The following is a 15027-nucleotide window of genomic DNA, read 5'->3' on the forward strand; positions in this document are numbered from 1 at the left end:
ATTAATGTTATGAACTTTTTGGCTGAACACTTGGCTATCGCCATGGCCACCCACCACGAGCACCTCATCAACAGGGAAAGCGTTTGGTGTCTTCTTAGGTTGTCTTTTTCTTGAGATAGCATGGGCTTACACGCGAAGTAGATCGTTGCGTTGTGCTAGCTACTTGGCCGGGACAATCATATATGGTACACTGCATGATCCATGCATGCCCAGTACTATATTTTTTAATCGAACCGGATCGAATATCATTCAATCTATCACACAGTGCAGCGTTCAATCGATTTATCATTCTAACGTGGAGGAGCAAACTGCAATTTGAGGCCTCGAGAGCGTCCTATTAATCATATCAAGTTCTAGTGATATTTTTGCAGCAAATGTGGGCAGGTTGATATTAATGACTATGTTCGACGCGACGATAACTGCCCAGCTACTTTTGGGCTAACATTATTGGGGGCCCAAACATACAGACACTAACTCTTTACGCGCGTACTCGTTCTTCGTGACCTTGCGATTCGCAGACGCCAAAACAGCGCTGGCATTGCATGGATTGCTGGGTCGTCGTCGATGGCAAGTTCTGCTTCTACTGCACTAGTGCTCTCTTTCTCTCCCTTAATTTCACTCCTTTTCAACCATTTTAATTCCTTCCTTCCGTTGCATCGTTAATTATATTCTTCCTGTTTAATTCAGTTATATTTGTTTTCAGTACTGTTCTCTGTTTGTTCTATATATGTTTGGATCCTAGCTGTAATTCTGTTATTTGTGAGGGTGATGTGGTGATGCTTTCCATTCCGTTGTCTTTGTCAAACCCCAGTCGGATGATATATAGGAGAAAATTTCCATTTAGGGTTAAGATATCATTGTGCCTTAATTAATTAAGAAATATAATCGGAATTTTATACTCAAACGATCGAGAAATAAGTTGAATCTTTTTGCTCCATGTTCGATTCTAGGAAAGCAATGCGGCTGAGTGATAGTGTCGTAAGGTTACTCATTTCGATTCTTGAGGAAGAATATATATCTTCCTTATTTTAGTTAGCTGAATTATGCGTTTCGATCATGTGTTATCGTCCATATTTTACCTCAATACTGAAACCTAAGTTTAGGTATTACTCAAACTATAACCCAAACCAGATTTTCACTACAAGTTTATGCATGTACATAGATATATATGATTAGTCCATGCATCAATGAATAAATATCGGTCGGAATTAAGGAATTGAACCGACGACATTTATTTTATTATATTAATGGAAATGAAACTACGCACGCATTCAATTAATAATAATTATAAGAAGCTAGAGGAGCTAGCATTTTTGCGATAGGAAAGGAATGGCATACGGGCCTCTGATGAGGCCATCGGAAATGGCATTGTATGTTGCCTCCGTCGGGTGAAATCCCTCCCAAGAAGCATAGTTTAGTGGATTAGAACACACCGGTCCCGTCGCGTTGCACGGATACCCATTTCCTCCACAGCAAGCAGTAAATGGCACAGTGATACCTACACCAACGCCACAGCACAGCCACATTAATTAATTAATTCAATTTACTTAAAAAGTATAAAATTCAAGGAATTAATTAACAAGTCGAATTAATGCATGCATGCATACCGAATTGGGCTTGGTTGGAGAACATCCTGACGCCAGAGTTGTGGTAGTCTGCATAGGCGATGGTGACATTGGGAAATAGTCCTTTAAGCCGGTCTAGCTCGGTTTGCAAGTGGCTGTTTTGGTACTCGGAGTAATTGTTCAGCCATACAAGGCAGCCATTCTTGTCGTAGTCGCTAGGCTTATCACTGCGATACTGCCCTAGCCATGCGGGGATGCAACCGATCGGTAGGTTGCCAGGGACGACAAAGGTTTTCGCGCCTAGTCCAATCAAAGTCTATATATATGCGAGGAAATATTAATTAACAGTAATAGATCATAATAATGTAATTAAGGAATAATGTAATCTAGCTAATACTCTTAATTCTACTCTCTAGCTAGATATGATGGATACCACTTAGCTTAAATATTTGTGATCGATGCATGTGCAATATTTGAACTTACAGTGATGGCAGAGCCTATGCTTTGGACAACGGGGGGCACAATTTGAAGGAGTTGGTCGTAAGGCAGCCCCTTGCTGAGTCCCGAGTTGTAGTCGTTGCCACCGATCTCCCCCATCACGATCAACGAGTTGGCCAAGAAGTTGGGGTCTAACATTTAATTATTTATGATTATCAAACAAAGATTAAGAATGGAAAAACATGCAATTAAACTATATATAGCGATATATAGATCATTTAGAATATATATATTCAGGGAATTAAGAAGAATGAACGAAGTAATGTTTAGATAATAGATTTATGAACAATTAAGTATAATAATAAATAATAATTAAGCAATCGATAGGCTTTTATGCAGAGCACAATGCAATAGTATCGTACGTATTGAAATAGTAAATATCCAGTGACACATATATACAATCTTTCGAATGGGATTTAATTATTATAAATCCTCAAAGCACGATCGAGTTTATTAAGTTGATCACAGTTAATATATATATATATAGGGACATGTATACCTCTGAATAATGGATCTGTATTGACAAAGTGTTGGAACCATTGAATTTGATCGGGCAAAGTATGGTTCGACGTCGGGTCACTTTTCACTGCGACCGCCCCTGCGAAGGCAAAGTTCGCTCCCTTGGAGAAGTCCCCGCCGGGAAGGAAGGGCGGCACGAACGGCAACCCAAGACTTTCGGCTGTAACGAAGAATCAATCAATAAATATTAAAATTAATTATTCATGTACGTAGTCGATCCAAATCGATCGTCACACTGCATCATTCACCAACCGATGAAATCTAGGATGACTCTGCCGTCGCAGAAGCGACCGGTGCTCTTGTGGAAGTAGGTGGTTCCATACGGCGGATTGGCGACGCTAGTGTTGAAGAAGGTGTAGGCGAAGTTGCCAGTGTCCTGCAGCGAGTCGCCGAAACTAAATATGGCGGAGAAGCAGCTGCTTGCCCGGCGGGCTTCCAGCAACAAAAGGATGGTGGTGGTTGCTGCCAAGAGCTGATAAAACGAGAACGAAGAAGAAGCCATTTTAATTTGTATATATTTTGATTCCACTTGAGGATGATCTTCAGCCCATATATATATATATATAGAAAATATACACTTAATTTCTTGTCTTATAAATAAACAGTTATTTGGAGAGGACGTTTTATGGTTAATTAATTTCTTGGCATAAAGCTAGCACTAATTTCAATATCCGGGCAAAAAATTCTCTCTTTATTTCCTTTTGGAAAACTTTATATATTTGGGACGCGATTAACTATATTCTACCTTTATGTGTGGGATATGGGTATTAATTTCTATCTTTTTATCATTTTCCATAATATTTTTTGGTGATATTGTGATTGCCTTCTGTTTCAACCAGATGGAATAAATAGTTGATATCTTATTTGAATAAAAATATATATTAATGCAACCCTTTATAAATTTAAAAGTTGTTTGTATGGATAATGAATTTTGGCATGAATTATTAAAAAAATAAAAGGAAGCCATATGATAATCATTTAAATTATGATTAATTAAAAATTGAAATATAATTTTAAAATTATGATATAAATATCAAAACCACTATAAGGAAGAGAGTGTTTAATGTTGGAACCTTTTATTTCTAAAATACCACTAGGTTTGATCAAAATTTGATGGATGCCAAAATAGAGTTATTTTTTTAACAAGATGTGCTATTGATATATCTTATTATTATTGAAAACTCTTAAGATATATATATTTTTTAAATTTATATAATATGTTTAATGCTCAACAGGCTCAAAATCAACCACGTACAAACTCTTCTAAAATGGTATATATGAGTGAAATGTTTATATTTCTATGTACCGTTGATTGTTTTAATCATTCAACCATATTTCAGTGCTAAAACTTATTAGAGTGCTGAAAATATGAATCATTAAACTATCTATTTTACTAACTCATTTTTTAATATTGGATGTCTTTAATATTTCTTATGACTATTCATAATTTATATGTTATGATGCTCTTTTAACATCCATAAGTTTTTGTTAAAATTTAATTCTATATAAGGGTCGAGATTATTTTAAGAATAAAGTCTTAGTGACTAGCTAATTTACATAGCCGGACTTAGCAAGGTAAAAATAATAATTTGAGATTATTTTTTATTTCTCCATTTTCTTCCATTTTAATTACCCTCCAATTATTTTATGATCATATAAAGTATAAACATAAGTTAGAATATATAAATATACACACTTATTTTTTATATTTAAATATATAAATATTAAATTATATATGACGGTAAATATAATTCGATGAAAAGTTAAGGTATTAAAGCGGGAACAATGAGGAAGAGAAAGGTATTTAAAGCATAAGAGTTAGTTAAATAGAAATGAAAATATTAAATTATGATTACATTATATGTAAAAATCATATGTAATTGGAGGAATGGTTAAACGTTTTTCCCTTCAAATTAGTAAATTTAAACAAAACTATTCTAAACAAATCAGAATACATGTGGTATCATATATTTGATTACAACAACTATATTTTTATCTTAGTAGTTGAGGTAGATTATATAATTAAACTTTTTAAAGTATTATTAAACATTTAAGTACATATTTTTTTATCATTTTAAATGTGTCTTTCAGAATTTTTTAAAAACTTTTTCATTAATATTTTTTTATCCCATGCATCCATTTTCATATGTTCGCAAATCTATCTTAATATTTTTTTTTATCTATTATTTTTATCTTTTGCTTGTATACATGCTCGATTGATACAATATATAATCTTTTTTTCATAATTTTTAATCAATTGTTTGAGAAGATATTTAATATTTTTTAGGTCAATAATATCATAAGTAAGTTTTTCTTTATTTTTTTAAATATTCTTCAATAAATTATACAAGAAATATAGTTTAAATAATTTTTAGTCACCCTATGCCTCTTTTCCTAATTTTTTCTATCAATTTTTTCTTCAAAGTTCTCTATATATAGTTTGAATATTATAAATTTTATAAAATAAAAAATATATAATAAAAGTATTAAAAATTGAATTATTGCAATAAATATGATTATTATCAATCTCATGACATTTGGTATAATCTTTTTTGTAAATAAGTTAATCGAGAAGAGTTTCAAATATTGAACTAGAAAATAAGATAAGCAAATTAATAACTTTTACTACCTATACAAATAATCTTAAGAATTATAAAAATTAAAATGTCAAAAAAGTCTTTCACTTTTCTATAAAAATTTACAATATCATAAAGTGATAAATTCAAACAATGACAACCACATAGAATTTATAATGCTCTAGGATTTATATCCAATAGTTTTTTTGTACGCCTTGTTGTCTTCCTTTTTATATTTTTTCCTATTATCATATCTTTGCCCTCTCACATTATCAATATCAAGATCAAAGTTTTTCAACACATGTTGTAATTCTTCAAATAACCCTTGTCGTGTTGTATCATCACTTTTCAAAAATCCAAAAAGTATTCTTTTACTTTCATTGGATTTGTAGAAACATCAACACATCTTATAACCAAAGTCATTTGCTCTTGGTTACTAACATCAGGAGTGCAATCAAGTATTACAGAAAAGAACTTAACTTCTTTAATGTTTTAAATAATAGAACTCTTGATTTCAAAGCTAACAAACATATTAACTCATTTTAAATTTTGTGACTAAGATAATGATGATGTGTATTTTTTTCAAGATGCTCATTCATTATTGAATCTCATTCAGCAATCATCTCAACAGTAGCTATAAAGTTTTAATTGTTATCATCTTAAAGCTTTTCATTACTACCATGAAATATTATATTTTGTTTAGCTAAAAATCTCACATGTGAAATTAATCGGTGTAATACCTTCCTCCAATGCTCTTTTGCTTTCTTGATTTGATCTTGAATAGCATGATGTATTTTTCATTAATTTTATATGCAATTCAGACCAACTAGCATAATAATTTGATATGCTTAATACTTATTTCATGTTCTTTAAATCTGCAACTAAGATGCTCCCAATCACAGTATCATTCATTTGTTAGTTAATTTGGTTTAGGCTCCCTTTTAAAACAACTTGCAAAAAAAAACACATAAATATTTATCAAGTGCTTTTGAATACACCAACCAAGCTCTGTGGTGTTTTTGACCATTTAGCAAAATTCGAATGTAGAAATCCGAAGAGAATCATCCAAAATAATTAATTTTAAAGTCTAAACCATCATCATTTTCATTGTCTTCAATCTCATTCACATTTCCTCTACATCATTTTTAACAGCTAAACTTTAATTTCATGTATATTCATTGAGATTATTTTCTTTTTCCTCTTCATTGCTTAAATTTTCAAGTGATGGATTTTTCAATTCTTTGGTAACAAATTTGTTGATCACCCCTCTTTGAGACTCAATAAATTCTTTAACTTTTTTTTCTTTTATTTTAACTTATTATGTCATGATAGATACTTTCTAGTAGGAGATATTTTAATTTTCTATAAAAAAATAAATTAAACTCTCAAACAATCACTTATTATATACATTAGACAAACACTTAAAATACTCATTTTAGCTTTAATGAAGGTAAATTAGAATTTAAATAATTAATTTTTTAAAATTCTCTAAAAATTTTCAACATTACATTTCATTTTAAAAAATCATATTTTAAATTTTCAAATATCATATTTGACAATTCTAATACATTGACATTCTAAAATATAATCAAATTATTTAATACTAAAACACCTGAAAATCCTTTAAATAAATAATCTAAAATTTTAAATGTCATCATATTTTACAGTTCAAATTCCAAAAAATTTATTTTCGAATTGAAACATCTAAAACAAAACAAGGTTTAATTCGAAACGGTGGCAATAATCATCCGATGAGAAATTATACTGGTGTTGGATGAAATACTAGATGGAAAAGAGCTTGTTATTCGTCTTATTGCAAGAACAAGAACCTTACTAGAAGAACAGGACAAAACGAAAACAAATGAAGAAATTTATTGAAACAGTGAAAGAAAAGGAAGGAGAGGAGGGATGGGGGCGGTTTGGCGATGGCGTGCGTGGAGAGAAAAGAGAAAAGAAGATTTCTTCAACAACACTCTAATTCATTTTAAACTCACTAAATCAATTTCAATTTTTAAATTTGATTCGAAGGTCTAATTTAAATAATAATTAAATATATTTTATTTTTAATATAATAATCATATTATTATAGATATAATATATTAAGTTATTAATATTTTAAAATATAATTAGGTAAATATCAAAATTTTAATTTTTTTTGTTTTAATAATAATATTATATAATTAAAATAAAAAATTAGACAAATGCGGCTGAGGCTCCGAATGGCTTGGGGGTCGTCATTGGGTCATCTGGACTCATGCCCGTTTTGAGCGTTTTGAGGGATGTCCGACGACCCGTTTAAAGCATGAACATCGCACCAGTGCCCTGCTCGGCTGTACCTTTGCGCCTTCGGCTTCCTCCGGCAGCCAACTTCTTCCTTTTTATCTCTCTCGATCGCCGTGCCTTGAGTTGGACCAATTCCTTCTTCTTCGGGGTTTCTTGATTTGAACTGCTAGCTTAGCAGATGGGTTCAAGAGAGATCGCTCGTCCTGGGATCCCATCTTTCGATCAGACCGAGATCAACTGGGACAAGTAAGCAGTTATTTCCTTCTCCCTTTTTAGATTCGACTTACTTGGCGCGATTGGATGTTGCTAACACCTGTTTATGTGTTATTCTATGTTGATACGCTGATCTTTTTTCTCTCTCTCTTTTACTTGGGCGTGAGTTTGCTTATTTGGGGCATGATGTTTTGTTCGGTTTTGTTTTCCATCAAGTTTAGGGTTTCTGAGGGTCTGGATCTTGCTGATAACCTGAATATGTTCTTGTGAGGTGTGCTCATTTAGACCGTTCTTGTTTTTCTATTTGAATTTTCAGGCGATTGTAGATTTCCTGTTGATATATAAAATCGAATTGCTTTGCTTGTTGGACAACATTTACACTTCTTGCGTATTGTGCTAGCGGTTATTTTTCTCCGCCTTTTATTTTTTAAAAAACTTAATTTAAATAGATGTAATGATGGAAGCTCTGTCTGTTTGTCGAAATAAAATGCTCTAGATAGATGTAAAAAATGGGACTTCTACCTATTGTTGAAATATAGTATCTATTCTGTCATAAACAAACAACTATAATTGAATCATTAGGTTTTGTACTTTGAAATGTTAGATTAAGAAAAGTTTGTTCTGAGAGGTGAGATTTGAGATATAATGTTTGACATCCATGGGAAATGCTGCAGGTGAGAACAAATTGATGTGCTTCATTTTCAATTTTATGGAGGTTATTTTGCTATGCTTTCCCTACTACTTGTTCATTTCATTATTGTTGAAAGCTGTTCATGCCAAGAACACTGATTTTACTCTCTCTCTCTCTAATTTATATGTCGTAGTTATGTTTCTGCTTGTTTATTACAAGCTATGTTTCTTCATCATTCTAGTTTCTTGTTATAGTTGCAACTTATGTTTTATTCTGCAGGCTTGACAAGACCAAGTTATATGTTGTTGGAGCAGGAATTTTCAGTGGTGTTACTGTGGCACTGTATCCTCTATCTGTAATAAAGACCAGGATGCAAGTGGCTTCAAAAGATGCTGTGCAGAAGAATGCATTTTCGGCTTTCAAAAATATTCTGAAGACTGATGGTATATCTGGTCTCTATAGGGGGTTTGGGACGGTAATAACTGGAGCTATTCCTGCCCGGATCATTTTTCTCACTTCTTTGGAGATGACAAAGGCGGCTTCATTAAAGCTGGTGGATCCATTTAAGTTTTCTGAACCAGTTCAAGCTGCTATAGCTAATGGCATTGCTGGCATGTCAGGGTCTCTATGCTCACAAGCTGTGTTTGTTCCTGTAGATGTGGTATGAAATTTATTCCAACATAACATCTTTGTTAGTTTTAAGATTCTATCAAATCACCTGAGGGATTTATCTACATTCTACTTTAATGTAACTCTATTCATCTTTAGTACTACGAAAAGGAAGTATCTTTTGTTGTTTTTTCTGATAAGTTGGATATCTGTTAGGTTAGCCAAAAGTTGATGGTTCAAGGATACTCTGGTTTCGCTAAATATAATGGTGGATTTGATGTTGCTCGCAAAATTTTGAAGTCTGAAGGAATCAGGGGACTTTACAGAGGATTTGGTCTGTCTATCATGACATATGCTCCTTCTAGTGCTGTGTGGTGGGCAAGTTATGGCTCAAGCCAACGCATTATATGGAGGTTTGATGCTTCTTCCCTCCCTTTTTAATCATTTTGAAAAGCTTATTCTTTTTAAACTAATAGACAAGTGGATAATATACTGCTTGCTTTATTGTCATAACTTATGTTCATTGTTAGGCATTTCCTTTTGATTGCTTGTACAAGCATACCTGAGATAATGCTTTCTATGCTCATTCTTTTTGGGAAATGATGATTCATCACTCTCTCTATGTCCACCAAGATGCCTTCCTCGATCTCGTCCACTCCTGTATTGTCTGCCTTGTTTAAATATGCTAATTTGGGCTTTTTCCACAGCATGGGTGGACTTAGAGGATCAGATCCAACATCAATAATGTCAATCTGTGTTAATGTGTTTGATACTATCTTCCTATTCTAAAAATATGCAATCCGGGAATCATCTCTATTGCCTTTTGGCGCTCTCCACGCCTCCATATGCTGCCATAACTGCAAGCCAATCTTTTCCTTGACCTGATTCCTTCCTCCTTTGGTGCCCAAGGTTGGCCTATCCTCCCATAGTTTCTTCCTCCCATAGTATTCTATGGATGGCTTCTGATGCCTTTAACAATGAGCATGTTTGCCTTTATTCATCCTTATCATAGTTGAACCACATCGACAGCCACATCATCCTTGCTCCTCTCAAAGTAAAACATCACCTGTTATCAGCATCATTAAATGATTCTTTGCTAGTCATTGTGGTCTTCTTGTATAGAATGCATAGTTGTTCATAGATCAGGTGGCCCATCCGATATGACATTAGGTGGATTCTGGATTCTTAGTATTGTGAAATGCTGCATTGATTATACCATCACAAAGTTTGTGAAGGCCATCTTCTAGGCTAGTTGTGTCATACAAGCTTGCTTTGGTAACCTGGAAACATCAATGTCTGATGCATGACATATTGTTCAGTTTGAGGGAGAAGAGAGTTGTTAACAGCTATAGTGATTCCATAGCTACAGAAATTATCTACTTTCCCATAATGCTATTGTTTCATTTTTTCTCATGATAATTCTATAGTAATTGGGCTTTTGCTCAAGCGAATAAAACAATCCAATTCCCCTATCCTGTTGTTTCACATCATGCAATAATATTGTAGGTCCCTTATTCTTTTCACAAGAGGTTCTTTTCCACAAGAAGGGGAAACCTTCATAGATATCCTCTCTGGTCTCTCTTTCCTATAACATGGCCTGGGACATGTTTAAATTCAGGCCCTAACCCTAGGTCCCCTGACCACATATTTGCTAACCTTTAGTCAATCAATTTTCGCCCCCAGGGCGTAGCACAGACGGTGGACATATGGTATTGTTGCCGTAATGGTCAGGGCTTGATCCCCAAGGGGTGATGACCTGCATGGTCAACCCTGCTATGCGCCCTAATGCCTGTGTACTTGAATTAACTTTCCTCCATATCCATAGGGGGGCCGTTGAGGTAGCGGATCTACCTTTTTTTTAGGCAATCAATTTTCTTTGGATTTTGCATGTCATGTCTTAACAGTTTGATTTTGTTGAATGATGACAGGCTTTTTGTCATTGGCTTGCATGGAAAAAACTCCCATTTCGAAGATTCTCCTCTTGATACAAATGTTTCACCTTATACAATCTGGAAATGTTATGTTATATTGACTATACCATTGTGTTTCTTTCTACTGCTAATAGCCATAGGATTCTCTCAAGAAAACCATTTTTCTCAGGGAAAATCTGCTTCTTTTGTTGATACATTGTATTAGAACATCTCTTTTTGGCAAAATGATCAGTCTATGCTGGATCAATTTTGCAGATTCTTAGGTCATGGCAATGACAAAGAAAATGTTCCTCCTAGTCAGTTGAAGATAATTTGTGTTCAAGCAACTGGCGGTGTCGTTGCCGCCGCTGTGGCATCATGCATCACTACACCGCTTGACACTATCAAGACTCGACTGCAGGTAGCCATCTTCACTTAAACAGTTTGGATTGGTTTTTATTACTTCAAATAGTTTATTCTCACTGATAAAGTTTAGTCATCAGATCATAAACTGAAATTGAATGTGTTTAGAACATTCTTGATTTATACAATACAAACAAGGAGCATCACCTCTTTAGTCTCAATTAGTAAATGAATTATACAACTAGAAATTATGTTTGATTTGTGATAAAGATGTCACACACTGGGATTCACCTTAACTATCTTATGGGCTGGTTTATTATCCAGTCAGCCTTTTTCATGCTTCTACATTAGTTATTGTCAAGGTAGTTCAGTCAAGATGTTTTAGTTTAGGTTATGGAAATATGATACCTCCACTTTAATCATGAATTTTCTGTTTAGGTCTTGGAAATACCCATATAGCTCCTGCTTATTCAAAATTTTTGTGTTTAGATTATGGACAATACCCAGATGCCTCCAGTTTAACTAATAATTTTCTGTTTAGGTTATGGACAATACTCAGAAACCAAATGTAAGACAAGTGATTAGAAGATTGATTGCTGAAGATGGATGGAAAGGCTTTTATAGAGGGCTGGGTCCCAGGTTTTTCAGCATGTCAGCATGGGGTACTTCAATGATTGTAGCATATGAATATATGAGTAAGGAGATTCTTCTTTCTCTGAAAATGATTGAATATTTTAGATAGGCGATGCGTTCAGACTGTATGACTTTATTATGGTTCACTAACCTTCTTCCTAGATCAGCGATCTTGTTTCTGTTATTCTATTAGTGCGATTATTTTTCTAATTTTTATCTTCTTGGTGTTTCAGAGAGGCTTTGTGCTATAACTGAAGAGAGTTGAGTGTGAGAATCCTATTTGAAACAGCAAGTTATGTCCATCTTCAAAGTGGAGATACACGAGGATCTGATACTATTAGCCTGGTGCGGTAGTGAAATCTCTCTTAGACCATCATTTTACCTTAAATTCATATACTGAGGGATCCTTGTGAGATGCATTTACGGTCACTAAACAGCTGAGGCCTCATTTTGTTTCATCCCCCCTCACTCAGAATCGTAGTATGAGGAGTTCCATTACGGTTTACAGTTGAACCATGTAATAAAACAACTAACAACGTTTTCTTCCTAACATGATTCTTGGTTTCATTATGATGTTTGTTTTTTTTATCGTTTTAAAAAAGTGATCAAATAATCTGTTACCATTTCATACTAATTTCATTTCGATTCATCTCCTTTCATTACCTAATTCAACTTTGATATTTTTTTTGGAAATGATATATTTTTCCTTTAGCATATTAATCTATTATCATATATAATTTCGTTTTCCTTATCATTATGTGCAATCTTTGTGACAATCACTTCCGTCTATAGGCCTCGAGATAACCACAATTAGGCTTTACCATTTTTTTCTGGCGTATAACTGAATTGACATTTAGATTTATGGTTGCCTCTAAAACGAATTCTCGGATGCCTTCGTGGGACATTTCCTATCCATTGTTGGCACTTTCAAAGCATCTTCTCTAGCGAGGTTAGCTGCCCACAATAAATGTAGGTCTCAAGGTGAAATAGACGATGCATAAATCTGTGATCTCACGGGGCTGTTTCCCTTGTCGACGAGCAAGATTCTATACACGATTCATGACAATAACCGATTAATAAATTTTCCTGTTAATTTCTGGTTGAATACGTCAATATATGATTTAATTCATGTCTCAAAGACAGAGTGTAACTCCTTATGGCACGCTTTGTCAAGGGAGGAAACAGAACCAATACGCATTGTACGCTTGCTAACAGCTGAGATCATAACAAGCAATGAAAATAATTTATGTAAAAAAGGAGAACAATATTACAAGCTATTGAACTTCTAGGAACTGAAGATGCAGTTGTTCATGATACAGTACGGACTTGACCATCCAGCCACTCATGTGGAATTTATTCAGGCAACCACAGATGAAATTAGTACAGATTCAGCAAAACGTATCAGCAGCAGGCTGGGACACCAGACAAATCGGATACTACAGCATCCTAAAAAGAGTGAATGACAGATTAATTTCGAAGCATTGCCGTGACAACCACCTGGCAATCCTTCCTCCAAAACCAAATTGCCACTATGACCTGCTACGAACCTCAAACTTCCTAAGGCGACCTTCATTCAAATGAACTTAGAGATGAATACAAATTTCCATTGAAGAATAAGGCTTGAGTTCACGAAAATGACCACCTCTTGTGAAGTGGATGCCCTCTAGTGCGTCTGTAGCCAATGTTAAATTGGCGATTTACATAAATGAAGATCTCCAGATGTCTTCGAGGCCACCAATTTCAGATTATAAAAGTTCTATGCCAGGCTTGCCTGCTAATGTCAAATCTCTTCTTATTTATTTCTCACTTTTATCAACGAGGATTCCAAGCCAGAGATTTCATTAAAAGCTTCATATTTTTCACATCCTCCTCTGAATCTGAGAATTTCTGGGGCTTAAACAGCTTCCACATGCCAACTGGATGTATCGGTTTAGCTTCCCTAACCAGTCCCCCAAAAATCTTCTCGCACTCTGGATATGGCTTCACAAAAAAATTATAAAACTTATGCCTGCTAAGCCTCACTAGATGCTTCAGTCCGACATTAAAACCTAGTCCTCCTCGTGATATTAGATGCTCGATGACATTGAAGCGGGGGATTATTTGCTTGTCAAAATTCACACCCAAGTAGTCAGGAAATTCAACTAGGTGCTTAATGCATAAATCTAACGTGGAAACCAGAAAGTCTATCTTCTTTTCTACATCTTCTAAGTCATATATGAGCACTCTTGGTTCAACAAACAAAATCTTGAAAGCATCGCGATGGATCAAACCATATCGGCACAAGAAATCCACTCTGAGCTTCACGTTGATGCATGCGGCTAATCGTCCGTTACTCAGGATCTTCTTCTTGATTGGCACCCTGCATTTCAAACTATTCAAGAGATCTAGGTACCGAGTCAGCTCCCCGTGTTCCATGCTCAGAAGCAGTTTGGGGTGGTTGCGAAATGCTCGCTTTACCTCATCCAACCTAAAGTTCAAATCTTGAAGCTCTCCAAACAAAGGTCTCAACCTGCCATTAACATTACATGCTAAGAGTCCAGGAAAGAGATGGCAAATCCTATCTATATCTTCGTTATTGAATCCAACACTTTTTAGCATATCCATCGTGCATCTAATATCTCCAGAATGCTTGATGGTTGCCAAAGGAAATTCTTCCAGAACTCTAAAAATGGTCTTACCACTCAAGCTCAGGCTTTTCATGAACTGCACAGCATAATGAAGATCACTCGGTTCAGTTTTGAGCTTTGCAGACTGCTCGAGTGTTCTCTGCACGAACGAAGGAGCAAGATTCTGACATCCTAGTTCCGAGAATCCCACCTTCCATTTCGTGAGGAACCCTAGTTCTAGAGTTTGAGGGCAAGATGAAATGATCGAGACCAGAGAATTCTGATTCAGACCGTAGGATAGGAGGATCCCAATGCACTTCTCGACATCAGAAGGCGACGAACTCATTAAAAATCGGTGCTTTCGGAAGAACTCGTGCAGCTGACTTTGGGGGAAACCGTACCTCAGCAGCAGGTTGACGATGGAAATTTGCCGAGAGAAGTGAGAGGCTGACGAGGACTCTGACAGTATTGCTCCATGATGAGTGGAACTTTTCGAGAAGGACCGAGTGTTATGGGTTAAGGTCGGACGAGTAGGGAGGGATTCGAGAAGGATGCGAAGGAGATGGAGCTTGACAAAAACCCTAATCGACATTACGGCGTGACCGGACTCCGGAACAAGGC

General features: G+C 35.0%; 3 protein-coding genes across 3 annotated transcripts; 1 reads left to right on the plus strand and 2 right to left on the minus strand.

Moving 5' to 3' along the window:
• Positions 1–1304: 1304 nt before the first annotated feature.
• Positions 1305–3084, minus strand: LOC141823167 (GDSL esterase/lipase At1g28600-like). Its single transcript, XM_074710424.1, has 5 exons — positions 2835–3084; positions 2563–2742; positions 2049–2194; positions 1608–1881; positions 1305–1498 (listed from the first exon to the last, which is right to left on the minus strand). Exons 1-5 carry the CDS (start codon positions 3082–3084, stop codon positions 1305–1307), a joined length of 1044 nt encoding a protein of 347 aa, XP_074566525.1.
• A 4321-nt stretch (positions 3085–7405) lies between these two features.
• On the plus strand, positions 7406–12426 carry LOC141824881 (uncharacterized). Its single transcript, XM_074712217.1, has 6 exons — positions 7406–7687; positions 8565–8946; positions 9111–9307; positions 11081–11225; positions 11709–11862; positions 12034–12426. Exons 1-6 carry the CDS (start codon positions 7620–7622, stop codon positions 12063–12065), a joined length of 978 nt encoding a protein of 325 aa, XP_074568318.1. The 5' UTR covers positions 7406–7619; the 3' UTR covers positions 12066–12426.
• A 672-nt stretch (positions 12427–13098) lies between these two features.
• LOC141825036 (transcription termination factor MTERF15, mitochondrial) lies at positions 13099–15026 on the minus strand. Its single transcript, XM_074712402.1, has one exon. The coding sequence runs from the start codon at positions 14996–14998 to the stop codon at positions 13613–13615; it is 1386 nt and encodes a 461-aa protein (XP_074568503.1). The 5' UTR covers positions 14999–15026; the 3' UTR covers positions 13099–13612.
• Between the last annotated feature and the right edge of the window lies 1 nt (position 15027).

This window comes from Curcuma longa, chromosome 3, assembly GCF_044706935.1.
Source record: "Curcuma longa cultivar G26 ecotype Majalengka, Jawa Barat chromosome 3, ITB_CL_G26_1.1, whole genome shotgun sequence".
In the NCBI taxonomy this organism is placed as follows: domain Eukaryota; kingdom Viridiplantae; phylum Streptophyta; class Magnoliopsida; order Zingiberales; family Zingiberaceae; genus Curcuma; species Curcuma longa.